This window comes from Thunnus maccoyii, chromosome 10 (genome assembly GCF_910596095.1).
Source record: "Thunnus maccoyii chromosome 10, fThuMac1.1, whole genome shotgun sequence".
Lineage (NCBI taxonomy): Eukaryota > Metazoa > Chordata > Actinopteri > Scombriformes > Scombridae > Thunnus > Thunnus maccoyii.
In genome coordinates this window covers 14,996,970-15,024,431 of record NC_056542.1, presented here as the reverse complement: position 1 = coordinate 15,024,431, position 27,462 = coordinate 14,996,970, and the positions used below count along the sequence as shown (strand labels likewise).

General features: G+C 41.2%; 2 protein-coding genes across 6 annotated transcripts; one reads left to right on the top strand and one right to left on the bottom strand.

Moving 5' to 3' along the window:
• ttyh1 (tweety family member 1) lies at positions 1 to 21,545 on the top strand. 4 transcript variants are annotated; one of them, XM_042422843.1, is made up of 15 exons: positions 1 to 85; positions 3,863 to 4,027; positions 5,532 to 5,761; positions 8,018 to 8,129; positions 10,130 to 10,467; positions 12,336 to 12,431; positions 12,564 to 12,636; positions 14,217 to 14,292; positions 14,461 to 14,516; positions 15,900 to 15,992; positions 16,099 to 16,191; positions 16,301 to 16,440; positions 17,729 to 17,896; positions 19,444 to 19,522; positions 20,473 to 21,545. In XM_042422843.1, the coding sequence occupies exons 2-15, from the start codon at positions 3,893 to 3,895 to the stop codon at positions 20,554 to 20,556; spliced, it is 1,773 nt and encodes a 590-aa protein (XP_042278777.1). In that variant the 5' UTR covers positions 1 to 85; positions 3,863 to 3,892; the 3' UTR covers positions 20,557 to 21,545. The 4 variants fall into 4 exon arrangements, with proteins under 4 accessions (XP_042278777.1, XP_042278780.1, XP_042278779.1 ...); XM_042422846.1 differs by having other exon boundaries at positions 17,729 to 17,789; positions 20,473 to 20,555; XM_042422845.1 differs by lacking the exon at positions 19,444 to 19,522 and having other exon boundaries at positions 17,729 to 17,789.
• An 86-nt stretch (positions 21,546 to 21,631) lies between these two features.
• josd2 (Josephin domain containing 2) lies at positions 21,632 to 26,586 on the bottom strand. Of its 2 annotated transcripts, none has more exons than XM_042422852.1 (5): positions 26,279 to 26,586; positions 25,910 to 26,038; positions 24,189 to 24,314; positions 23,476 to 23,670; positions 21,632 to 23,182 (listed from the first exon to the last, which is right to left on the bottom strand). In XM_042422852.1, the coding sequence occupies exons 2-5, from the start codon at positions 26,029 to 26,031 to the stop codon at positions 23,071 to 23,073; spliced, it is 555 nt and encodes a 184-aa protein (XP_042278786.1). In that variant the 5' UTR covers positions 26,032 to 26,038; positions 26,279 to 26,586; the 3' UTR covers positions 21,632 to 23,070. The 2 variants fall into 2 exon arrangements, with proteins under 2 accessions (XP_042278786.1, XP_042278787.1); XM_042422853.1 differs by lacking the exon at positions 26,279 to 26,586 and adding an exon at positions 26,106 to 26,208.
• Positions 26,587 to 27,462: the final 876 nt, after the last annotated feature.

The following is a 27,462-nucleotide window of genomic DNA, read 5'->3' as shown; positions in this document are numbered from 1 at the left end:
TCTTTGAGTGGGTAAATATTTCACGGACACCAGGCGAAGAGAAGAGACAGAAGGAGAGAGAAACCTCCCAACACAACCGTCAGAGGTAAGAGACTGATCTCTTTCCTGTCAGCCCTCGATTATGGCTTAATTGTAGATGTGGCTGCAAAGATTATTCATGATGCAAGTGAAATATAATATTATAATTGCACATTACACTACATCACAGTGTAGTGCTAATTTGGATCCATGCCTATCTTTTCAAATATGCTTAATGGATGTTCATCAAACCATTATACTGTAGTGCCAAAATGGATTCATGCTTATCTTTTCAACTATCATGTCTAATGGATGTCCTCTCCTATGGACATTTTTAGAATAAGAAAATTGATGCGGTGATGCTTTAATGGTTTGATTTGCATTTAATGATTTTTCCACCCAGTTGTAGTTTCATCTGTTTCATATTTTCGCTAAACGCTTCTGAACTATTTGGTTAATCAGCAAGATAATGAAGTATTTTGTTCTCTTTGGGTTTTCAGTTTGGTCAGTAGTGTGGAAGTATTTTGTCACCATTAACTTGTCATGTTGGACTCTTGCACACATCAAAGCACTGATTTGCGCTGACTTACTGACTATGAGCTGCACTCACTTACCTTCGGTCAGCTGTACTCACTTTGAGGGTACATTGTCGGAGCTGAGCATTAATTATGCAGATGAATGTAAACTGCAGAAAATGAATTTTAATTGAGAATATTCCTCTGTTACAATGGTTTTACAAAGGTAAACTCGCACCGATCACGTAGATTATAATTAATTTCTCCTCACTGATGTAGTGTGTCATGAGGCTGTAATGTTTTCTAATAAATTACACTCATTAAGGTTGTTGTTAAGTGCCTGTTAGAAGACTTCTTGGCCTTTAATGTGAACCATAACAGATTTTATGAGGCGAATTGCGAAAGTGCATGGTTTCAGCAGCGAAAAAACTACATAATTTATATCTTCTGACTCAGAGAATGGTATTGTCATAAAAAAAGACTGAGGTGGAAATGATTTTCCTATGCTGAAGATGATCCTAAATTCAGCTGACAGAGATGCTTCAGCCTTGTTCTCATTAGCTGCCTCAAAATGGCCTTTTTTTTCCTGTACATTCACACATCATGGAGTCTTATATCCTGCAACTGGTTCTCCCTTCTTGGATGCTGTCTGAGCTCTGTGCTGACAGAACATAAAAATGATTCTGCTGCTTTGTTTTTCTTCAGAAGCCACAGCTGGGTGAGAGTCCATCCCTCTCCTTGTCTCTCCCGTTTTCTTTTCCCTCCACCGAGTGAGCTCGAAATCACATTTATTTGCCTTCAGTTATGCAATGGTAACAGGCATGATAACAAGCTGGCAGGAGACATCACGTCAACTTGAGGCTTCCTATCTTTGACAACTGCTGAGTAACTGCAGCCCCAGGACTGTGAACCCCTCCTCACTTCCATCCGCACCTCATTAGATTGTCCCAGTAACTTTCTGGGTTTGCTGAAGAATCTTACCTAGACTTTGACCTGTCGATTTTCCAATTAGTGTTGTGCAAGAGGTGATACCACAGCAAGACAAATAACCTGCTGTCATGCATATTTTGTTGGGTTTTATATGCTGCATGGTGCACGTGTCACCACTTATTTGCTTCACAGTGAAAATCATTATTAGTACACATCTGTCATCCATCAGTGGAAACGCTTTTCTATATTGGCCCATTTCTCTGGTGGTGGTAATCACAACAGGTAGACTGATTCTGCTTTGATTGTGGAATTATTCCGTTACTCGATTATTAAGCCTCTCAGAAAACCTTTAACGCTCTCCAAAGTCTGATAAATGCACCTCATAGACCTGCCTCACAGCTCCTATAATACATCTAATCTAATAATTCACTCAAGATAAATGATCCTTAAGAAATTCATAAATACGACGACTGACACCGAAGTCTGTGTACACTGCTGATGTGTGGCGGCGGCTGGATTCGAGTCTCTCGGCGTGTGAACCATTATGTTCAGCACCATTTTAATAAGGGAAATGGAGTGTTGGCAATGATTTGATTTGTGACAGTTGGGCTGCTGGAACCATTAAGGTGAACAGGCTTATTGTAATGGGCTTACAGCAGCCCCTGTTAACTTGTTCTGGGCCATAACCGCCCCCCCAAATCTGAATGGGGAAGTTGTCTGGCATTGAATGTGACATGTGGCTAAATCAAAACTTTTATCATGCACAGTATTTGACAAAATTATGTGCTGCATGGATTGTAAGTGTGGATCAATAGGGACAATAAAAAAAGCCTCACCAGTGTAGAACACAGTGCTGGTTGTGGTATTGAATAAATAGCAGCTGCATTAAACAATAAAATCCAACACAGGCCTTTAGTTCAGAATCTATTTGACATTATTGGATCCTGTTTGACTTAAATGCAGAATATGAGCATTTAGCTGTGCTGTATAATGCTTTGTATCATTGCTGTTGTTGTGAATGGTTCTCTCTGTGCTCGTTCTCTCTTGAGCTGTCTTAAAACGTGCCTTTCTTAAACAGTAAAGCCCTGATGGTTTCTTAATCTAGGCAGCCAGTATCAGAAGCCTACCAGGCTCTGTCTCGCCCTCTATTCCCCCTCTGCTCTTTCATTGTAATGAGGATTCCAGTGTGTGTTTGGGCTAACTGGATTTGCCCTTTGTATTTACCCTACTTTCTCCCCCCCCCTTGGCCGGCTTTAGTAAGAGATGCTGAACACTGAACAGTGGGTGATGATGGAGTCAAATACATGTTTTCTTGTATCGTGGTCTGCTTGGTGCATTAAACACTGTTCTTCCCCCTGTATGTATCCTGCCAGAGAGACCCCTTCAAAGACCCTGTATATCCCCTATATAATCCGTGCTGCTCCTATGGCATATACTGTTTTTTCTTAAGGTTAAGTAAGAAGTCTATGCAAAGCAGCCACATTTTGTTACATATAGTAATGTAATCTCTCTGTTTATGGCACAGCTAATGATAATTTTCACAGATTTCTACTCTTTTTTTAAACTAGTAATTAATTACACTATAAAATGCCAGAAAATGCAGTTTCCAGTGTCCAAGGTTACATCTCCAAATGTTTAGTTTTGTCCGACCAGCTGTCTGAAACCCAAAGATGTTCAAGTTAAGATGATATAACACAGAAAATCTTTAACTCTTAACATTTGAAATGCTGAATCCAGCAAATATTTAAGATTTCTGCCTGATTAAAAGACTTAAATGATCAATCAATTATCAAAGATGCTGTTAATTAATTTTCCGTTGTTCAACAAATTTGTTGATCGACTAATTATTTCATCTCTAAACACATTGCATGCGACCAAAAACCTGATATATTTCTCAAAAATATTCAAATCCAAAGATTTGAACAGGTAAAGCTGGTTAAAGTATTAATTTATGTGACAAGCTGGTTTTATTCATCCAGTCTTATATGTCAACCTTATAGTTAGTGTTGCCATGATGAACTGATATAAGATCGGAGCAAACACCTGTGCGTTACCTGAACTACAAGGTAAATCATAAAACTCAGCAGCGCACTACAGCCTCCTCTCTGGGTGCGGTGTGTGCACAGATTTACACTCCCCCAAGCTAGTTTCCAGTAAGTATGGCTGACATTTTGACCCTTGCTTTTCTCAGGTGATCACTGGTCATAAATTGTCTCCTCTGTGCCCGGATGGAGGAGGGGCACCATGGCCTTAGAGCTGGCATTGACCTCTCTGTCCTTTCAGTTTGACAGTGAGCTCGGGAAAGACCATCACCCCCTCCTTACCTTTTTTCCTCTCCTCTGATCTTACTTCACATCCCGACTGCTCTGACACCTCTTTCCCCCCCCTCCCTCACACAGGGTGGAGGAGGGGACCAGTGGCAGTAGAAAATGGCTGCCATGACAACGGTGCCCAGCTATAGCCCCTCGCTGTGGGTGAGGATGTGTCACGCCCTCCCCCGGCTGGACCTCACCATGCAGATGAGGGACAACATCTTTGTCCCTGACAGCTGGGAGTACCAGCAGGTAACGGACACCTGCCACAGTCACTTACACAACACTGTAACCACATGCTGCACTGTATCCGTCCAATCTGAGGTGGCACATTGCGTAATAATTACAGTCCTGTTGCTCCATTTGTAGCTATACATGCACAGGAATTTTGTACAATTAAATAACTGAGTGAAGGGCAATTTGCTCCACATCACACTATAAATTGCTCCATAAATCCTTGAATTTAACAGCAATCTGCAGAGCTATGATGATGGCATTTACAGTCATTTAAAAACGCTTTTTCATGCCACTTTATTGCCCTAATTATTGATGGGGACACAGCCAAGAACCCCTAAGTTCATATCTAATCTTTTTTTTCCACCTTGCATTAGATGTTTTAATGCTCTTCTGAACAGTCACACAGCCGTGACATTGCACCTGCTTCTGTGCGTGCAAATTGGCGATTTTTTTTTTTTTTTAAATGCAATTTGGTATCAGGTAGTGCATGAGATGATGTGAGTCCTTTAGCATGCATCCAACAGTTGCTGTTGCCTGCACGGTTTTGAATTGTGCAATTTCCTGCTGCAGAATTCAAAAGGTTTCATCCCTCTCCTCCGACGGGCCTTCATACAAACGCTCCAGCTAGCCGTGTCTCACAGTGCGTGTTTGTGACTTCTCTGCGGTACAAAGAGGAGGGGGGGGGGGGGGGGGGGGGGGGGGACGCAAATTATCCTGCAGAACAGAAAGACAAAAGAGACTGAAAGTGCTCCGAGAGAGAGAATGAGAGAGGGAATGAGTAATGCGAGGAGTTTGCTGAAGAGAAGATCGGGCAGAGAGAGAGCGAGAGAGAGAGAGGGAAGGCAAAAGCGAGTCAGAGTGAGAGAGAGTGGCAGTGAATGTATTTAAGTAGGTCACAGATTATTAATAGAGATTCAGTGGTGTGGATAGAAAGAAGGAGAGTGGGAGCGAGGGAGAACGTGGGGAAAGAGGGATGGGTTGAGTGGAGCGATGGGGAGGGGCTTCAGAGAGCAGGAGGTGAGATAGAGAGAAGGTGGAGGAATGGGGAGTGACAGACGGACAGATGGATGAAGGATAATACTGTAGATACATGTTGTAGCAAAATGCATTTCAGTAATGTTGACTTTATGACATGGAGCCTGATCAAATGCAGAGTCTGATATGGCTTAGTGACATTAACGTTCACTGTGTGATACTACTGCGTAGACAGATCAGGGATTCATGGTTAAAGCCTTTGAAATAAGTATATAAGGTCAAGATTCACCTCAAATTAATTGTGTATCCATCTGTGTTAATGCATGTAGTGTGTAACTGGATCCTTGATTTTTTTATGGCCTTTTTGACACACACAATTTATATTCTCATACCTTTTTAATCACTATCTCCTGCTGCTAATGGGGGTGGGACACTATGACAAGCTACCCTCTCAAATTGCTCTTCTGCACTTGTAAAAATGGAATTAAAGTGCCATTTTTCAGATTTACTGACTTCTCTTCCTCCTCTTCTCTTTCTTCCTCAGACCCTGCTGGTTTTGTCCAGTTTATCAGCCATTGCTCTCGTTCTCTCCCTCTTGGTGGTTCTCTCCTTCCTCATACACTACTGCTGCTGTCACCGTGGTGACCGGAGCGAGGGATCAGAGGAGGAGGAGGAGGATGAAGACGGCAGCACGGGTCACGGTTACAGTGGGAAGAAGGGGCGGGGCATCTGCTGCGTCACGTGGGTGGCGGTGGCGGCCGTCACGCTGTGCTGGTGAGAAGGGGGATTCAGACGTCATTAATGACAACAGGCACAAACAGTTTGCCTTTTAGCAGTGGTGGAAGAAGTATTTGAATCTTTTGCTTAAGTACAAGTGAAGTAAAAATACTCAATTACAAGTTCAGTATCAAAATCTTACATAGAAGTAGTATAAAAAGTACTCATCATGCAGAAAAATGGGATTGATTATGTATATTATTATACATCATATTATTAGATTGAATACTGATGCATCAATGTATTAGCAGCATTTTACTGTTGTAGCTGGTCCAGGTGGAGCTAGTTTCAACTACTTTGTATACAGTTATCGAGTTTAGTCCTTTAGTCCAGTGGGCCCCTCCAAAGCGACACAAGATAAATCTGGGGGGTCGTGAGATGATTAATAAAAGAGGAAAGATGGAAAAAACACACATTTTTATTCATTGTTTTGGACTTTTGTCTAATCTTTTTTTGAATCTTTTTTTTTTGAAATATTGGATCATTTTACTTCTTTGAGCCCAAAATAGTTATTTAAAAGAAACCATCTGAAACGTGACGAAGAGCCCCGGGTAGACATTGTTTTTTGTAAAGTGTCACAAGCCAAAAGGTTGGGAACCACAATCTTTATCGATGCATTGTGTTTAATAAGCTTATCATTTGTTTTTTCATGTAAAATATTAATCCGAAAGTAACAAGTAACTGTAGTAGTCAAGATAAATGTAGTGGAGTAAAAACTACAATATTTACCACTGAAAGTTGTGGAGTAGAAGTAGAAAGTAACATAATCTAAAAAAAACAGGTAAAGTACCTCAAAATTGTACTAAAATAGTTGCAGCACTTGAGTAAATGTACTTAAATACTTTACACCGCTGCCTTTTAGGTGGAGCAGCAGCAAGGCTCTGAATCACAAGCCGTCACCCCCTCTCCATCGTCATGTGCTTTTTAGTGTCTCACACCATCACCAATGTCACTGGAGACGACAGGAAGGCTGGATGACAGCTGATAGTCATGTTATGTTGCTGTTTATCAACCACAGGCGTATGACAGCACTATGTGTGTGTGTGTAGATTTCAGTGTTCAGGGGTTTACCGTCAACGTGTACTGTGTGTGAGGATGATCTCAGCTCACCCACCTACAGTACAGTGTTCATTCACCCACTGGTTTTCCCCTCAGATCTTGTGACCATGCAGTCAGCAAGTCAGTGCATTATCTCCGCTGTACATTACACAGAAACGCTGTTTGTCATCTGTCCATGACAGTCCAGCAAAAGTCTGTGAGGGGAAGCTCAGCTGCCTATCAGACCTTTTTAAATCTAAAGCTACAGGCTCAGCTGTGTGCTGTAATGAAATTATAGTGCAGTTTAATGCTTCAGCAGTGCCTGTTATTATATTCAAGTCCATTCGCAGCACGTTTATGTGCAATGCTGTCTGACTATGAAGCTATATCATAGAACATAATGTACTGGGGATCTGATTTCAGCTGTCATAATGATGTCATCATGTGCAGACTGTAGGTTGATGTGGTTCGTGTCTCCCCCTTATGGAGCGTCATGTAATTTAATGTAGTCGTCTTCCTCTGTGAAGCTCGATACAACGGCTCTCCCTGTTTTAGACCGCATGAAAAAATAATGCTGCAGTTTACCTCTTGAAAATATTTCACGTGACACTCTTTTCCTCCAGATGGTGGCCTTTGGTCACAAGTGCAAAAACAGGCGTATGTCATTTGAAATGCAGCTGCATTAGACAGCGTTCACATTTGGCAGCTTGCAATGCAAAGCACACACGGACGCAGACTCACATTCCTCCTTTTTCCCCCCTGCTTTCTAATCTGGGTCACATACTTTGTGGGAGATTGGGTCATACCATTCCTCCCGGGTTTGAGGGGATTTGATGAACATCTGGCCTGAGCCTTAATCTGAATATTTGAATAACAGAAAGATGTGTAAACATGTCACTATGTTTAACATTTCGAATACTTTTCCTTGCTGAAGCTTAACCGTTCAGTCCTAAGAGTCAGCTTTTTTTCCCCATCATCTGTTTAATCCTTTCCCCCTGCGCTCCGTTGTTGGTATGCTCATCCAGAGCACACATATCACATCCTCTCCAGCTCCATCTCCTTGTGTCACATTCATTTAAAATGTACATACACACTGAATTAAACATTACATTTATGCCTCTGCTATCTGTTCTTCTATTCCTCTCTCACACACATACTGTATACACCCTCCCACAATGTGTTCATGTTTCCTTTTTTTTTTTCTCCCCTTTGCAGTGTTGCCATAGGCATCGGTTTCTATGGCAACAGCGAAGCTAATGATGGGATGTATCAGTTGACCTCGTCTCTTCTCACAGCCAATTATACGCTAGCTTCCATCGATCTGCTGGTGAGTGCTGCTCTCCGCAAGTAAAATGTCACGCAGAATATCTACCCTGCTTGTGTGTGTGGTGTGTGTGTTTGTGTGTGTGTGTGAGAAAGAGAGACAGAGAGATTCATGCTCACATGTGGTCTGCTGAGAGAAAAAGAAAATGGGATACAAACACTTGTTTTATCGATTTCCCTGTGATCAGACAGTGGTTTGTGTGTCAGACTGCTCCACTGCGCTCGGTGGAAGATACAGGTCAGGAAAAAACTACAGTAATTTATCTGTAGATGACAATATACATATAAATACCTATGAGCAGGTGGAAAAACACGAGTGAATCAGTTCAACTCAAATCCATTCAAATCCATCTCAATAAATTGAAATAGAGCAGATTATTTAATCTGACCACCATCAAGCGACAGCATTAGACACAGTTTAAAGAGAGGAATAACTCATGTCAAAAACAAGAATGGATACGCAAATGCCAGAAAATTTTGATCATTTATTGTAATAAAGGAAATGAAGTTTGGATTTGAAGTATATTAGTCAGTTGCATGAGTAGTGTAAATGTGCACTACAATCAGGCTCATTGGGTACATTAAAGATGACACAGGAAAGTTCACACACCAAGGCAGTACACACACACACACACACACACACACAATAGGTCACACAGATATTGAACAGAATAAACTGGTCCTGTATTTGAAGATGTACTATGCAGGATTTTCCTAAAAAAACAAACATACAACAGTAACCCCTTTCAGTCCTCACTTATGACCCACTAGGAGTATGGCGTTGCATTTATCTGCAGAGACCCTGCGCTCTGGTATGTAGCTCCCAGCCAATAACATCGCGCAGGGTCTCTCTCCTCCGCTCTGCTCTGCTCTGCTCTCTGTCTCTGTGTCATGGATGTATAAAGAGCCGCAGGTCTGTGTGTGTGCTTGGCCGAGAACGGGGCTGAGCTACACACACGCAGAGCAGAGAGACAGCAGATAGGATGATGCTCCGTTCACACCTTGTTTGTTGTGCTTTAGAACGTGACTGATGTAAAAAAAATCAGACGTTTTATCACTCGACCACCGCTGCTCTCTCTCTCTCTCTCCCTAGTTGAGCCGGAGAGGAGGAGCCAACTTTGAATGCTGTGTGTTTACAAACATCAACCAACAAATCCTGCACCTTTAACAAACTTCTAAGAATTATACTTAAGTATGCTCCAAAGCGCTCACTTAAAAGTTCTTTTCTGAGAGTGAAGATTAAGACATATTTATATATTGACTTACACCTGCTGTACTCATAGCAAGGTGTAGGAGTAACTCTAGTATATAGTAGGAACAGCCAATCAGAGACTAGGATTTACTCTACATCTGTGCCATTGTTCATTCATTAATAAAAAACAGCCCTCACCTGCAAAAACATATAAACAATTATATTTCTTAAAAAGGTCATTTTATTTGTGTGAAATCTTTAATATCACATGTAGCAAATGACACATGAAATTAACAACAATTTAAAATATTTAAATTTTTAAAAAGGAAGAAAGAAACTCTGCTGCAAAGTTGTAGAAGAGGCACATTAAATAACAGGCTAAAAGCCTTTTTATATAACCTATACACTATTCTGAATTAATACACATTGCTTCAGTTAACATGTTATTCATCTTAATATTCCTAAACAAGTCTCAGAAGGTTTGTGCTCACCTCTGTCTCTGTACTGCAGCCATCTGGGATCTAAAAGATCTTAAGTTATATTATTTTTAATTCAAAAGAAATTTAATAAATAAGGGTTTCATCTCTCTCTTATGTCTAAAGTTTAACCAGTAGCAGTTTGATGATTTCAGGAGCTGAGCTTGTTTTAGTTTAGATTACAAGGGACACACAGACCCAAAATGCCTAAATACATCTTCAGTTCTCCATACGCAACCACTCAAAGCAGACCGTGATTCATGAGCATCAACATCTCTAATATGTGGATTCCATGCCACTTAACTCCCCTCACATTCTTCCTTCCTCCCTCTCCAGATTTCAGACACGATTGCTGGGCTGCAGCTGTCTGTCTCTGGCCCGCTGACCACAATGGAGGAGCTCTTTACTGGCAGTAAACCCTTCCTGGTGTCGTTGCGGAACTGCCGGAGGTTATCAGAGAATGTGATCAACCTCCTCTCCTCCATCTCCCTGGCCCGGTCCAGCGTTGACGTCGGGCTGGGGAATGACAGCAGTGTCAGTGGGGCGTCCATCATACCATTGACCCCAGTACCGCCCTCAATGGCTCCTACAGTGGTCCCTACCAGTGGCCTCATGCCCAACCCCTTTTCACCTGGCTGGGCAGCCAACACGCTGATGGTGAATGAGGACTACAGGTGAGGCTGCAGTTCAGAGAGGCCAGATGTTTAATTCAAATAAACATTTGTTTTTTTTGATGATTATTCATAAGAAATACTAAATACTGCTCAGATCTGTGAGTATTGATTAATCTCAGATTCGATTCAGGATATGATATTTTTACTTGTTGATGAAAGTGTATTAGTGTGAGTAGAGAAACATCAATATTTCCTCCTGTTTGTTCAAAGTATTCAATCAGAAATGCCCCAAAAAATTATATCTCCTGCCAAACCATCAGTAGTGAACATGGCCAGTGATAGTCAGTTTGGCCTGGGTAAGTCACTGTTTATGTTCTTTACTGCCTCCAATTTGACCCTTAATAGTTTTGTTCATACATGTTTTTCAGTCTGTTGGTAACTGTGCGAAACATAATGATTCCTCTTAAACATGCTTCAGTTTCTCATAAAATAGATGGCATAACTTTGTTCTTATTCCTTTTTTTAATAAAATATCTTAATTCTTGTTTTACCCATTTACAAAACTGATATTGATCTGTTGAATTTCCAGTCCAGGCATTTAACATTAAGGGCATTAACACATAGATTTACTCAAGCAGAATATTGAGTTTATCCAAGTATATGGAAAGACCCATTATGACATTTTACAACTGTTGATTGTACTCTGACAACATACTAGTTCATTTAGCAAAGACGCAACATGCAGACAATCTGACGACAACGACAACAACAACAACAATCTTAGCTGTCTAGACATTTGAAATGGTGATTCTTTCTCCATAGTAATGTGAACAAACCCCCTTGGTGGTCAGTTGCACAAATATCAACATGCTCAGGCTGTTTATTAACATTCCCACACCCTGCTCTTAAAGTGTTGTAAGAGCCTGAGAAAACCATCCAACCCAGCTTCTCATAAATGTTGCATGTTTATTTATTACAAGTTTGTTGCGGTAGTTCAATGAAATTTCTTTCAAGATGACAAGACGTCTTTCCTCCTCATGAGATACTTTTATATTCCGTGAAATGACTTTAATTTATAAATAAAGGTGCATAATATCTATTGAGTAATATCAATATGAACTGAGCTTAAGCACTGCTTCTCGTAAACAGATCACACGCAGAAAAAAACACATCCTTCCCTTTAACAGTAAGTTAAGTAAGCTTTGACCTCATAAGTGCATTGCTTCCGTAACATGATACAAAGGAATGTGTTGTCACTCTTATCTTTATATAGAAAATATTGCAAAAGGGAGTAACAAAAAGACCAGTGATAAACTTTGAGTAATGTCTCCTTTTTTTTTGTTTAATCCTAGATCAGCGCAGTGTCATCAGAATCTTATCAATCTTATTACACTTCCGGAAATTTTAATTCTGGAAATACTGGAAAAAAATAGCAAGTTTTGATGACAAATGAGGTGGGAAAATCTGAATCTGGTGAAAGGTTCATTTCACACAACAAACTCAGAATGGCTGGGATGAAAAATCTAATAGAAAATAATAATTAAAACATTTTTTTCTTACATACGTAAAAGGTGCTAAAGTGAGAGACATAACGTCTTTCCAACAGTTATCATCAAAAATCCCTTTGTAGACAGTTGTTTCTGTGGCTCTTCTCAGCGGAAGAACAGCTCAACATAGCGGTTATAGTCACATGTTTTGTAACCAGTAGCTTCTTTTTTGCATGTGTGTAACCACAGTAGAGTTGTATCAAAAAAGCTTTCTTGTACACATTTTTAATAGTTTAACAAATAAAAAAGTTAAGTCACAAATGAGCAAAATCCATCCTCTGAAGCCTGACTATGAGACCAAGAATGAACTTTAAGGCTCAACATTAATATAGTGTTTAATTTAGTGACAATTGCTGTATGTGGTGTTTGTTTTTTTTACAGGTGGCTGTCATATGTGTTGCTGCTGCTGCTGGACCTCATAGTATGTCTGTTCATCTTACTGGGACTGGCCAAGCAAGCACGCTGGCTGCTTATCCTGTGAGTGTACACACACAAACACACACACACACACACACTCATGTATCTTTAAAAACAAACCAACACAACACAATGCTGGCTTGATGGTCAGTGTGTCATCTTGGCTGAAGCGTTTGCGCTGTTCCCCCACAGGATGACCGTGCTGGCGTGGCTGGCGCTCTTCCTCAGCTGGGGCTCCCTGGGCTTGGAGACTGCCACTGTAGTGGTGAGTAGACCGAGTGAAACTGCTATGGTGACAGAACTGGAGGGAGGAGGAATAGGAAGTGAATGGGACTATCATGGGAGGGATTGGCTGGCTATTGCGGAGGAAAGAGAGCTTTAGGAGGCCGACCCCTGATGGCAGGCCAAAGCGGTGTGTGTGTGTGTGTGCGTGTTTGTGATTTCTGTGCCCATTGTGCTAAACTGTGAAAAGACCTGCCTCCTAGGGAACGCTGCAGTCATGGCAGAGGCCCAAAAAGGCTGGAAAATGGGGCAGAGATTAAAGATTCAATGCGCGTGTGCACGTTTGTGAACAAAGTGTGTTTGTGCATTAAAGTGCGCGTGTTTCATGTAAGTATGTTTGCGAGTGTGTGGGCGTTTGGCTTCGAGAAGTAAAGATAGAAGATGAAGAGAAGTGCTTTCAACGAGAGTGAGGAGGGGAGAGGAAGAGCGGGAGAGTGCCTCTCAAAATCAGTTTATAGAGCGAGTGAGATAGAGTGAGTGATAGAGACAGAGAGAGCACAGTGCAAGCCTTCGAGCTGTTACTGTACCTCGGCCCCTTGGGACTTCAGACTGAGCAAACCAGAAGGAAAAGCAAAGTGGAAGTGAGAGTGTAATCCTGTGAAAGTGAAATTCACAAACACGCCGCTGGACCATGTTCAGCTAAAAGTCCAGCTGTGCTTTTATCGCCCACACATGACAACATCACCAGTGTGTCCGACAAGCAACAGTCCCGCCAACGGTGACATTTATCAGCAACAAAGAGCACAGAGAAAGTTTTATGCCCATTTTCAGTTTGTCTTTTGAAGTTTGGCTGGAGAGGGCATACTCTCTGAAGGGGGAGACAGTTTGGGTCTGAGCTGGGGGTGTGTGAAGGGGGGTAAATGGTGCCTGTTTTTCTGCATTGCTGCCTGTTTTTAACAGTCTCAGTGTCATGTGGAGCTGGCGGGAGATGTCCCAAGGCCTGTGGGTCCGCACAGAGACGCTCTGTCCCTGGTCACTGACAGGGAAACAAAGGGCCAGCTGTGGGCCTGCCCACTTTATTCTGTCTCGGGGTCACCGCTTTTCTTGTCAGCCGCCGGGTTCTCTGTGTGGCTCTCACTCCCTCTTCTGGTGGGGTGATTTCAAGCTGAGCATGTTTGTGGGTGCATTATCAATGTAAAAATAGGCAAGAAGGTGCAGTAATGTACAGTAGGGTCCAAAAGTCTGAGACCAAAGTGGTCTGAGCACCACTTTGGTCTCAGACTTTTGGACCCTACTGTATAGAGATGATATGGAAAAAGAGGGCAACAGATGTGAGTGATGAGCTAATGGAAAGATATTTGGATGTCAGGGCATAGTGCAGGTTTATCCAGGACAGCATGTGATGCAGGCAGCAGCAGCAGATCAATATCTTCCAGTATACTGTCAGCTGTAGTCAGATATCTGAGGCGGTAAGTATGTCAGTTGGTCAGTGTGTCTACTAACTTTTCCCTTGTGATCATTTCCTCATCTGTCCCTCTTCTCCTGCTGTTTTTTTTTTCTCTTTGACCCTCTTTATCCTGTCATCCCTTCTCGCTCTCCCTGTCACTCTTGCTGTACCGCCAGGCTCTCAGTGACTTCTGCTCAGATCCAAACACATTCGTCCTCAACTCCACCCACTTCAACACTGGCACCAGCTCAGGTACAGTAGAAGTCTGTTCCTGTACAAGCAACGCTGTCTAAAAATACCCCCCAACCCCTCAACTGTGCTCATGTCAGCAGAAACTCAGTATAATGAATGTTAAATGTTCCCACATCTTTTCTATTGTCCACTGATCTGTTGTGCACTGGTGTTTTGTCGGCCATTCAGATGTGTTGGATTATTACCTGACCTGCAGCAGGCGCATGAACAGTCCGTTCCAGCAGGTAATGTGACCTCTGTCAGTCACATGTTTTATCTATATAACATATTACATTACAGGCATTTAGCTGACAGTGATTTAAAGGGGACCTATTGTGCTCATTTCCAGCTCTATATTTTTATTTTTGGACACCACTGGAGTAGCTTTGCATTATTCACAGCTCAAAAAACTCCTTATTTATCTTATACTGGCCGTTTATGCAGCCCCTCAGTTCAGCCTTTCTCTAAAACAGGTTGTTTTAGATTCCCCTCCCCTCCCTAAAAGCCCACTCTGTTCTGATTGGCCAGCTTCAGGAAGCTTCCCGCAGCTCCGGGAGAAGGCTCTGGAGGCAGCATAAACAAACTATAGTAGTCGGATTTTGCTTCTTGTCCTTGTTCTTTACTCAAAATATAAACTTCTCAAGTACATCCGTACTTTTTGAAGCCAAAATCCGATCTGAAATATGCAAATGGTCAGCACGAACATCCGCAGCAACAAAGATTACAGCAGGATGTCTCTGTTTGGTAAGGCTCATTACCGCTTTATTGTTCAACATCTTTATCCTGTTTGTGTTCATCTCTCTATACTTTTGTAGCTTCTAATGAAATCTCTGTAGTTTGAAGTGTAGTTTCTCTCTGCGACATCTGCCTTATTTCACTGTTTGCTGATTGCTTTCAGCTGTAGTCGAGTTAAGTTACTGCTGATGAAAACCCAACATTTCCTGCTTTTGCTGCTTCAAATTAAAAGCTTTTAAATGAGTAAATAACAGGAGACTTTCATTGTGAAGAATTTACAGGAAATGAAACGTGTTTATCCACTGTTTTATCAGAGCTTTGTTAGCGTCAGCAGATCAGTTAGAAATAATGCAGGGAGGAATAGTACAAACAGAAATACCATAATGTTAGCGGAGCAGTTAACTCCAACGGGCAGCTGACACACACACTGCAGCGCTGGAGCAGAGGACCATATAAAGAAATCCATCACACGTTGATGTTGGCTCAGGCTGGAAGCAGAAAAAAAACGTTGGAAACCGAGCGTTCAGAGCAACCCGAAGCAGGTGCTTTCTGCTCACAGGGATTACTTCTACATATGTTTACCTCATTATTTGAAACTTTGGCCACGTTTAATATGAACATCTAACATTGTAACATTATATATATATAACTGAAAATAAAGGAGAAGCATAATAGGTCCCCTTTAAAGTAAGTGAGCAGGCTGCATGTCAAACTCACTCAAGGGTGGATAAGGACAAATTATTTGAGGACAGGATGCACAGCTGTTGCTTGGGCGTCCTGTCCTCAAATGATTTTCTCCTCTGATAAATAGCTACACTCTCAGCATATTAATGGTGTATTTGAACAAGAAAGTAAAATAAAAGCTCATAATTCAACTGACTTGTGGGCTTCAGCTGCTGACCCAGTCGCAGAGGGCACTGTCCAACATCCACACACACCTCTCCAGCCTGGAAAGAAATGCTCTCCCACAGTTCCCCAAAGCTGAGGTAATGTTATATTGTATGACAGTAAAGAAATAACATTTCTGCCACGTGTTGACCAACTTTGCGGTGATTTTTCTCACATGCTCTCACATTTTTTTTGTAACTGCAGAAATCACTCAGGGATGTTCAGCAGATACTCAACTCCACAGAGGGCAACTTTCATCAATTGGTGGCACTACTGAACTGCAGAGGTCTGAATAAGGTAACCCAAGGCATTGAGCATTGCATATAACAACCAATAACAACTAATCAACAGGCTTCTTTGTTTACGTTTATTCCTCCTTCTCTGGTTTTCCGCCCTTTACTTTTAGGACTATATTGACTCGCTGAAAGGCCTGTGCTATGATGGGATGGAGGGATTGCTCTACCTCTCCCTCTACTCTTTCCTTTCTGCTCTGGCCTTCACTGCCATTCTCTGCTCTCTGCCAGGTGCCTGGAGGAGCTTCCCCAGGTGAGAGCAGGAGTGTTAAATGTGCATGTGTGCATCTGCAGTGTATGTCAGAGATCTACACAAAAGAAACACTTGTGTAGAAGCGTGTGTGCAGTGTACTTATGTAATTTTTGCTGCAATCATTTTTAAAAATTGTTTTGTAATAAAAATAAGGAGAATCAAGGTATTGCTTTTTTCCTGCACTCATTTATTCTCTGTAAATTTCCTGCCAGAAACACTGCCAAAAGTAGTTCAAGAAAAGGACTTTGGCAAACAATGATGATTGAACTCAAGTTGAAGTCCTCGAGCAGCAATAAATCTTACTTGTCCCACAGTGTCAGGAGGACGTACACTCCTTGTTTCTTGTATTCATTAAAAAATAATGTCCTGATCATCCACATGCAGATTGTGGTTATAAAATGTGTTTATGAATACCACTTGGCATGCAAAATGGAAAAAGTAAAGTTTGCTAAATAATAGGTTCTTGGGAAATTTCAGAAGATCACTGGCATAAACAAAAGTTTAACAACATAATAATGTTTCAACATTCCACATAAATGGCTTGTAGCAGGATGCTTTCAGATAACCTTTATTTGAGAGCAGGTACAGTTTGGTATTCAGGATTTTTGGGTCTGTGTGTGTGTATATATATATATATATATGAAGAAAAGTAGTTATTTTCAGGTATGCTGAAATCCACATTCAAGCCCTCATGTGTCCACAGCAAAGAGCCAGGTTTGGTATTTGTTTTGTAATTCTTTATTCGTTAAAACTTTATTGGCATGTATGTTAAAGTTACATTATTGTATCAAAAGCTTAATATCATATCTATAATTTAGGAGTGCTGCTTGTTTAGTAGTCCTGTATCTTAGTAGCTTGGTGGTTTCTGTGGTGGACAACTGTGGTTTGATACATAATTTTTAAAATCTGACTTATGCATCTCATCCTTTTTTTCTGGAAATATTATCATGTGTCATGTGTTACAGCCCTGGTTCAGGGAAAGTAACATGAACAAGAAAACTAAAATTAGGTTTGAAAAATTAAGTTTATCAAGTAAAAAACAAAGAAAGGAAGGGCTCTTGTAGGTTGATCAGCTGCCACTGATTGGTCTCAGCTCCCTGAAAGGAGGAACAAAGGGCAGGTACACTGAAACACACTACATGGAACATAACGCATGTCAAAAGTTCAACGTAAACAGAATATGTAACTACGATAATACAGCTATGAAGAGAATAAAGTATGAAGACACTCGTCATTCCTCTGCTCTCACACACTTCCCTCTCTCTTTCTCTTTCATGGACGGTGACAGTGAATCAGAAGAATACGAAGACTCGGACAGCGAGAGTGAGGACCCCTTCACCTCCCATCAGGCACGTAGACAGACGGCCTCGGGGTCTCAGCGAGGGGCCATGGCCCCCTTCTATAATTACCCGGGGGCCGGGTGGACACCCCCCTTTTCTAGCGCGCCGCCCCTCCCGTGAGTAACACAGACACACAGACACACAGACAGACAGACAGACAGAACGTCCCAGAAGAGGTTGCCCTTAGATACAGTTTTAGCTTCAAGCTTGTACCTACGGGCAACTTTTGTACTCATGCCCCACCCAGATCAGAGATTTTAAAGAGTCCAGGATGTAGTGTGCCAACACAGTGTTTACATTAACAATTCATAGAGACTATTAATGTGTTTTTGTGCAGATACATAATCTTTTTGGTGAAGACATTCAGCTATGACATCAGATATTTTCCCCTCATGACACACACATAATAGTATTGACAACATAACAACAAATACATCTTGACACGAGAGTAGACAGATTAGGTAGTTAGAGTGCAGAATAGTCAGCTAGGCTCACACACTTTTGTCCATATGTAGGATTAGAGAGCTGTCAGGTTAAGCACATGCATTGCAGACAGACACACAGACAGGTCAATATGGACTACAGTGTAGGCAGAGAAACAGACACAACTCCAGAGGTCTGTCTGTCTGTCTGTGTGTCTGTCTATTCGTCTGTCGAGTGTTTCCGGACAGACGACGTAGGCCGCTCGATCATTTCACAGATCTTGTCTCAAATGGCGTCCTGTCTCCTAAACAGTAGTAGACTACTGCTGTGTTGGGGGGAAGGGTGTCATTGACGAGGCCGCGCTCGTAAAAACTCTGCCGCTGTGAGGCTCAGGTTGACTGTAGGTAACCCCCCCCCCTACACACACACACCCTCCTGCATCACTCTCATCTGTCTCCTCGCTGTGGTGTCTCAGATTATCTCTCTGGATCTGTCCTTGCTCTTCGCTCTTCATCATTCCTCCTGCTTCCTTATTTTTGACTCTCCCTCTTTCTCGCTCTCAATTTTCTCATCTTATTATGCTTTTTTTCCCCCTTTTCTCCCTCACTGAAGTTTCCAAGCTTAGTTAGTGCTCTGAGAAACCCACCTAATCGTGGACTATTTAACTTCCTATTCTCCTGCCAGCTTATTATCTTGACTGCTCCCATATCTAATATTAACACAGACAAGCCTGACTTAAATGGCAAGGTGCAGGAACTGAGCTAGCAGTCAAAACAAAAACAGTCTACTCCTCTTAAATGGAAACTGCTCAGGATTGCTTTAAAAGCTTTCTGGGGTTTATCATGCAGATAAATAGATTCATTAGAAAAACCACATTACAGCTGAAATGAGGCTGGTGAGTCATACACAGTCCTGAATGCATGTAGTTGCAGATTACTCTATAAATCCTGCAGTGCATCATCAGTCAGGAGTGGACTGTGCGCCTGCTGCTGGTGCTCAGAGTGCCTTGCTTGTGCCCCGGTGGTACTAATACCAACTAGTTATTCTGCGCACTGTATTTTTCCACACTATATTTCTAACCGCTCTTTCTCCTTCTTTCCTTTTACCTGTCCTTGGCTCCCGTCACCCTTGCGGCCCTCTCGTTCCCCTCTTGTCTTTCTCAATGTGTCTCACCCCTGTTTCCCTCTCTTCTTCATCCTCCATTCCTCTCCTGTCCTTGTCTCTTTCTATCTCTATACAGGACTCCAAACGTTTCCTCCAATGGCAACCCTGGCTATGAGAGCCTACCCTTGACTGACAGGCAGTCCCCACCCCCCTCTGTGAGTTCCTCTGTTCTTGTGATGCCATCACAATCTGTGCCATTTTATCATTGCTGTCAGTGCACACGCTCACTTTAATCGGTAGCAAACGGGACTAACGTGGTGGTGGAGGGGCTTCAACCTCGCAGGACCCTGTGGGCTGGCCTTTTGTTCTTTTTTATTATGCCTGTTCATAATGTGTGTGAAACATGAAAGAGTATTAACATGTTACTGACGTAAACATGAGAGATTTTCCTGTTTTATCGTCACTATCTGGCCATTTTAAAAGATCCTCTCGACCAAAACAACTTTTAGAAATAAAATAATTATAAACATTCAGCTTTGAAAGCCTATTCTTGACATAAAAAAAGAATCAAAGCAATCCTAACTCAAGGTTCCCTTACTCACTTTTTTCTTAGCTTTCAATCACATCTCGTGGTCTTCCTCGGTGAATCAAGTTTGAAGTTAGTCTTCCCTCCGTATACAGTTGGACCACATGTAATCACGTAACCAAAGTTTCATACTTGAGTCTTGTGATGACAACTGTGTCATCTCCATGACAACTGAGCAAACTCCATCAGCTGAGGAAGACCCCGAGATGCAGTTGAAAGCCTGGATTAAGCAGGAAAGGGGACCTTGAGTTAAGTTTTTTTTTGGGGGGGGCAAAAAAATGAACATATTTTCTTGTTACTTTAGTTGTTCTAAAAATCTCCTAAAAATTCAGTAATTTACTTATTTTTCTCTTCTGAGTTTTATTTGAAAAACCGTAAAATCTGCATAAATTTATTAATGCCTTTTGGTCAGATAGTGGGTAGAACATGAACTGTCCTCTACTCTTGATGAGTTGATCTTCACATGGGTGAATAACATATCTTTTTCTCTCCTTTTTTTGTATTATTTTCTCTCGATACACCTTTGGAACCATCTCAACTTGTCCTCCGTTGCATCCGGTCGTTATTCTGGACGTACAGTACTCTCCCAGCATGCTGACTGGTTACGGGGGAAGTCAATCACACCCCAACCCTGCCCATTCAAGGAACCTATATTCACGTTGATTTTTTTTTTTTTTTGGTTTTGTTTTGTTAGGAAATGTATAGAAAAAAAAATATGTTTAGTTTTCATATGAATGGACACTTTACTGAAATGAAAAAGAACTAATCTAAAATAAAATGAATGCTAGGTGTGAATTCAAAGTGCGTAACGTCAGTACCACTGAGTATTATTACTATTATTAAAAGCACATAAAAGAAACAAGTCTAAATGGACTGTTGATATAACCGACAGCGATAATGCTGCAAAGGTACGAACCAAGTCCACTTGGTCTAAATTCTTTCCCCTTGTCTGTCCAAACTCTGTGTAAACTGTGAACAGTGGTGAGGCAAGTAAGAATGGTATTGACGTTACTACGTTGTAGTTTTATATTCTTAAATGTATCAGTACCACCAATTTATTTTCAGGTTTTTATATAAATATTGTTGTAGAAAAGCACTGGCACGTAGCAACAAGACACTTTTTTTTCTGTGAATGGTTATGCAGTTCCTTCACTTGGTATAATTTTTTTTATTATTACTTTTTATAGGTGGCAATTCTGTATTTTCCTTGTATTACCTTATGGTATTCTGTATATCTCACTGTCTATAATATCTGAATAATCATGAACCTTTGCTCTTAAAAAAAAAAAAATACTTGAGGACTACCAAGACCCTGTTTTAATGATCGAATGGAGAAAACTACAACTGCCACTCAAGTCTTGAGAGTGGAGAACTACAAATCCCATGCAATGACAGCAGGTACATAGCAATATGATTCTTGCTACTGGTGCTGCAGTAGCTCTACCGTAACTAGCAATAATAACTATGTATAGCATTGGGTTTCTGAGATCTCTCCAAGATGTTTTGTGTATATATGGTATGGTATGTTGGAGATTTCATTGAATCCCCCATCCTTGCCAACTGACCTTGTTAACCCTTGAATTGAGTTTGTATGGTATTATCAATGCTCCTTTTGAATGGCATCCTTTTACACTCAAGAGTCTAATATAAATAAAAATAACTTCAATAACCTGACGCTCAGCTGGTCTTCATGATGTCTACACACACACACACAGCATGCTTGACAAAAGATCCATACTTAAAACAAGAAGTCAAAGTTTAATATAAATACAACTTCAATATTATGAACCTCTGAGCTTAGGTTTATGTGTTTGTTAGTCACTAGTGTGTACCAGAGATAGTGCTCCTATTCTTTTGGATATGCATAGATCAATAGGAGAGACAAAATACAAACATGAAGGTTACATACAGTCACAGAGCCAGTGTTTTTGCATGTTTAACTCTTAAGCGGCTCATGTACATCATAATTCATGTTCACTATTTAGATTTTCAAAAGCCATCTTCCAAACTTCCACGCAACCACTGGTTTCCATTCAGGACACAACAGTGTGAGAATAAACCTGCAGAGACTGGACACCTGGTTGAGATAGGTAATCTATCACTGTGAGCGTCACGTCTGCTTTCATTTTTGTCACTGCTTCATTAGTGCGTGGATCCAACTGCATTATCACACATCAATAATGTAACTTTGACAAAAATAAAAGGCGACAAGATGTTCATCCACATTAAAATCTCTGCATATTCATTTGTTTTTACTGTAGCTAAATGAGTGAAAGCCAAAGGTTGTCTGGTGGATCAGAAAACACATTCAAAAATCTAAAAAAAAAGTGGCACACTATAAAAAATGTTATACTAAATGGCCTAAAACATGCAAAGACACCGGTACAGTCCTTCAATGCCTCACCAGGTGATGCCCTCACAGTACCTGTACCTACATGACACACACACACACGCACACACACACAGACAAACAGTGCTAACAAATCTAACTCTGCAGTGCATAGAAGGTTAACAACAAAGACGGGGAAAGAGGTGGTTCACTGAGGTGCTGCTCGATGCATTTTGACACGAGCAGCTTGTACGTACAGTTTACCGCGTATTGATCTAATTCTGACGACTACATCAGAAAAGTCCAAAGATACCGTATGTAACAGAGCAAATTCAATTCAACTGTTTTCTTCTTGGTGATGTTTTAGTAATCAAAGAAGTCCACTTATCATTGTTGCAGATGCTTTTTGTTTGTTTTTGTTTTTTTTATGCACAACCACTGTCTGCAACATTTCTACCACAAAACAGTGAAAGTTCAGTCATGTGTCACAACTCAAGTATCATCAAACTAGCCCATATTTGCCTCAAACTTTGCAACTTTGTTAGTTTAAGTGCACCTTCCCAGTGTTAAAACAAAAAGGTACCAAGAGCAGAGTGGACAACGCAGATACACGGGTCATATCTTAGCCGTAGCTTTTCAGGCGTTACAATCATCAGTTCTTCATTTCAGGACCACATGTCCGTCTCTGCTTCTCTTTGGAATTTCCTCTGTGTGTAGATATCAAATGTATTTTAATGCATTCCCTGAAGAGTTGTCTGTAATGAGGTGTTTGTTTTTAAAAATGTCTTTTTCCCAGAGGAGTTTTTCTTTTTCCATGCTAGGTAAAGGTATGTCCTTGTCCCAAGTCATCACTTCTTGGGGATGTCAGAGTTCAGCCATGAACCGTCCTCCTCCACCTCCCGCCGGACCACCAGGAGCATCTCTGCCACGTCCTGAGAAAGCTGTTCACTGAGAAATGCACTGAGAGAGACGGTGAGGAGGAAAGGATGACAGAGAAGCAATGGTTAGAAGAATGTAGACACAGACAGAGACCAGATTACTAGAAGGCAGTGTTCTAGCACAAACAGTGAGGTAAGCCTCATGTGACTGCTCATATGTGATGACTCACTCGCTGAGACAAGAGTTCAAGCAGGAACCACGCAGCAAACCGAAGCCAAGTTGAGATCTAATCCAGAGCAAACCCTGACACGCACATGGATTGGAAACATTTTAAAGATGTAGACGCGCCTTTCTACATGCAGCTACATTCTTACCGTAGTTCTGCTTCTCCCCCGATGCAGACAGGACTCTTCAGTTTGGAGTCCAGGTTGTAGTACTGTCCGTTAACTTGCCGAACTGCGAGCCAGTGCCGCCTTCGGAGCGGGAGGGACACGATCCCAAGTGATACGCGCGACGGGACGTTCAGAATGAAACCTTGCACCTTGGACATGCAAAGGCTCTGTATTGTCCTGTAATAAAAAGAGGGAGAAACCAAGTGTTAAACATAACTTGATATATTCTTAACTATCCCTCTGTTACATTCAGTGCATTCCAGGAAACTCTTTGACACACTTGACGTCAACCTGACTCGCCTTTTACTCCACTTACTGACTTCCTAAGTCTCCCAAAATAGCTTTTAAAATCCCCCAGTTTCACATGTAGCTGGAGAGAGCAACTGTTGGCAATAGTTAGACGTGTGAGGAAAAAGTGAGAGTCGATCCTCCTACTTACAATGTAACATGACTGTTAGTGCAGAAACTAGTATCTCTGCGTCTGTGAATCTCAAAGGATGCTTTTCCTTTCTCAAGATAGTCTGATGCAAAGCAATATTATGTGTTTTACTCATCAAACTTGACTGTAGCTGAAAATTTTGACCAGAATGCAAAACGATGCAAATTTTTGTTAAAAGAATTTTGCACAGTAAGGCTTGCTATTTGTTGAAACTAAAAGTTTCTCATCACACAGGGCTCGGTTTGTTCTCACCCACCTGCGTTTGTCCCACCACACCGCGGCCAGTTCCCTGCTCTGTAGTGCTGCCATGATGACGTTGACGTCATAGTTTCCCGTGCCTAAAACTGACCTATGGGGGTTCACCACACACTGTGGAGCCAGCCTATGGAGAGAGAAATATCACATTTTAAAAAGGGAAAATCCCTCTCATATCACCATACAGCTCATTTTCACATCTGCCCATCAGTGGTAAGTCCTCTGCCCAGCCCTAACCATTGGCCCCAACATCCACAGTGGTTTTGCTGGGATATGGCTGCATTTTTTGTTAAGAAATGCCCTACACCACATAAAACTATTTGTTTGTCACAACTTGGGCAAATGTTTTTAGCCCTTAAAGTCACAAGGTTTTCCACAGGAAATTCTTTAGCTGAGGTGGTAAGCCACATAGATCATGACTCATCTTGTCTCATGGTTAATTTAGGTAGCCCACAATGGCTTACAATGGTTTTTTTCGAAGTGAAATACCTCCCCTGCCCTTTTTCCCCAAAGGCTGATGTTATATTTGTAGTGTACTCATTTTCTATGATGTTTACAGAGGTGGCCCACCGCGGGAAACCCTGTAGTCAGTGATTGTCAGTTGACAAACTTCAAAAACAGTCAACTGATGACATCAATTAAAGTGTTTTCTTTAAAGATATCTTAAGCATTTGCCTTTATTTAGATAGTTTACAGTAAATATGGGGACATAGGAGATAAACAAGATGCAACAACAGGCCGTGGCCAGGATCAAACCGGGAACGCTGGGGTTATACAGTTTGGGTGTGGCCAACTTATAATCTGTTCAAGTACTGGTGACAAGTTTGTGGAAAAACCATATGTACATATTTTTGCTGGCGAAAAACAGGCTTAAAACCATTAAAACAAAAATGTACTTACTGGAAAAACTGAACATCCCTCCCCTTAAAGGGTCTTTTAGTACAACCAAACAACTTTTTTTAGATGACCAAAATGTTACAATTAACTTTCATGAACTGAAAACACACTGAAATAACGACACCTATACTCTGTGAATCTGGGGTTACACCATTTTAACGTTTCCTAACCAATGTCGTCACCATGGTAGGGACTTGTCAATCACAACGTAGCCGTGCCCAAAAGCATACCCTGCTTTATCGTCAAATTCAAATTAAATTAAATGGGACCATAATTTAAAAAATGAACATCATGCTGTATTGACGAAGACTTGAAACTAGCTATTGAGACCATAAACTCATTAGGAAAGTGTTAACTGAATTAATAGATCCAGTTAGAAGTAGGGTCAGTTTCTCATCGACTTCCATACAATCTGACTTATTTTTGGAGCCAGTGGAGTCGCCCCCTGCTGGCCATTAGAGAGAAAGCAGGTTTAAGGCACTTCCACGTTGACTTCACTTTACAGACCCCGAACTACCCGCTTGTTGGGAACCTAAAAACTTCTGTTTGTAAATAAAGAATTTTTCCAATAAAGTAAAAAAAGTTAACTACATATAATGAAATAAACTCAGTAATGTAGGAGATAACAAACGGGGCGGGGGGGGGGGGCATCTTCTCTCTGGGGAAGGATTTCTTAGCACCGCCCCTGTTGTTTACATATGTTTTTGTTACTCACAATTTCAACGTGTTTGTTGGTTTGATGCCAATGGATGTTTTTATGTGTTTTATGTGTAGTCGAGCACACAAACAAACAAACACCGACACACTGTGGAGTTGTTATCCTACCGTTTGCAGATGTCGTCGGCTGTCTCCTTGGTGAACACCCGCTCCTGGAGCACGTTGTTGAGTGCATGAATCGCGCACAGCTCCAATCGTTGCTTCTCATGAAACACTTCTCCTTCGCTCATAATAAAGCTGAAGACAAACAAGCACACAAGAAAAAGAAGTAGGAGAAGTAAACGTTAACAGAGGAGCTATCTACCTCTCACCGCTGGCTTAGCTAACAGCTCTCCATTCACACAGACGGGCTAACCGTGGCAGAGGCTAAACGGCTAAAGCCTACTGATTATTCTCTACATTTGATTGTCAACAGTTTCCATAACGACGGCAAAGTGAACTGTTAGTAACCGACAATAGCTAAATGAAGTGACTGACCTGCTGATAAAGCGATTCCCCGTTTAAATAAAACGATGCTGGAGTCTGACAGCTACATCCAGAAACCGGAAGCGGAGTTTTTGTTGTTGTGCTGCTGCTGCTGTTGTTGTTGTTGTTGTCGTGGTTGTGCGGCTGTCACGCCCATTGATAGTATTCACAGCAGCACCGGAGAATATGTCGCTTAAATCCGCTCTGATTTTACTGCACTAATTACTTCATATAAAAATACAATTAAACAACCGTTACAGGCAACTTCTGTCCTTGTTTCCGCACACAGACGTTCAGCAGCTGGGTGGACGTTGTGTTGAAGCGCCCTCTAGTGCTCAGACTGGTTATTGATAATAATAATGATGATGGTGTCTGGTAACAAAGGATGTACTCACAATACATATTAAATATGATTAAAAAAACAAACAAAGATAAAGTACAATTTTGTAGACTTTAGACGCATTAAAATGTCTCTCTCTGGATGCAGCAAAGATATGTGTGAATGCTATGATCCTTATATAAACAAACCTTAAAAACATCTAGATAAACAACCAATGTATTATTATCACTGTTGTGTGGAAGCCCTAAAAGGCTATACATTCATACATTTTATTTACTCTGTTTTTCCGTCATAAATGTATGAATGTATGGCCTTTCAGGGCTTCCGTACTGTAGGATACTGGAGAAATACAATTTACTGAGAATGAAGAAAAAATGAGGAGTGCTGCACTGGGTCAAGACCAATAGTGTTGGTAATGTTGAAGTAAAAAATCAGGTGCTCTTCAAGGAAAGACCAAGTAGTCAAAAAAAAACATCCAAGGCACTCTGATTATGAGTTAAAAATCCTTTATTAAATCATTTAATAAATCCTTTATTAATTATAATCATTATTAATTGCACATTGCATTTACTGTTTACACTATGCTGCCCTACAAAGGAAAAGTGCACTTTTTTGCACCAATCTAAAGTGCAGTATCTGCTCTTCAATTTGTTAGTTTCGTTGTTCTACTGCTTCATTTACTGAAGTTATTGGGGTTTTTAGCTTTGCAGTATCTGCAAAAATGCACTGTGAAACCAAGGCAGAGTGCAGTAACTTCACTTACTGCAGTTTGCCTTGGTTTCACCATGAAGAATGTCAGATACTGCAGTTTGTCTTTGTTTTAGGACCAACTTTGAAAACGAGGTTGCTAGTTACT

Excerpts from the sequence above, each read along its gene's own strand:
- ttyh1 (XM_042422843.1), top strand. The coding sequence starts at position 3,893 with ATGGCTGCCATGACAACGGTGCCCAGCTATAGCCCCTCGCTGTGGGTG. Across the intron at positions 4,028-5,531 it reads ACAGCTGGGAGTACCAGCAG|ACCCTGCTGGTTTTGTCCAG; the intron begins GTAACGGACACC and ends TTTCTTCCTCAG. Across the intron at positions 10,468-12,335 it reads ATGGTGAATGAGGACTACAG|GTGGCTGTCATATGTGTTGC; the intron begins GTGAGGCTGCAG and ends TTTTTTTTACAG.
- josd2 (XM_042422852.1), bottom strand. The coding sequence starts at position 26,031 with ATGAGCGAAGGAGAAGTGTTTCATGAGAAGCAACGATTGGAGCTGTGC. Across the intron at positions 24,315-25,909 it reads GCCGACGACATCTGCAAACG|GCTGGCTCCACAGTGTGTGG; the intron begins GTAGGATAACAA and ends CTCTCTCCATAG. Across the intron at positions 23,183-23,475 it reads GGGGGAGAAGCAGAACTACG|TGCATTTCTCAGTGAACAGC; the intron begins GTAAGAATGTAG and ends CGTCTCTCTCAG.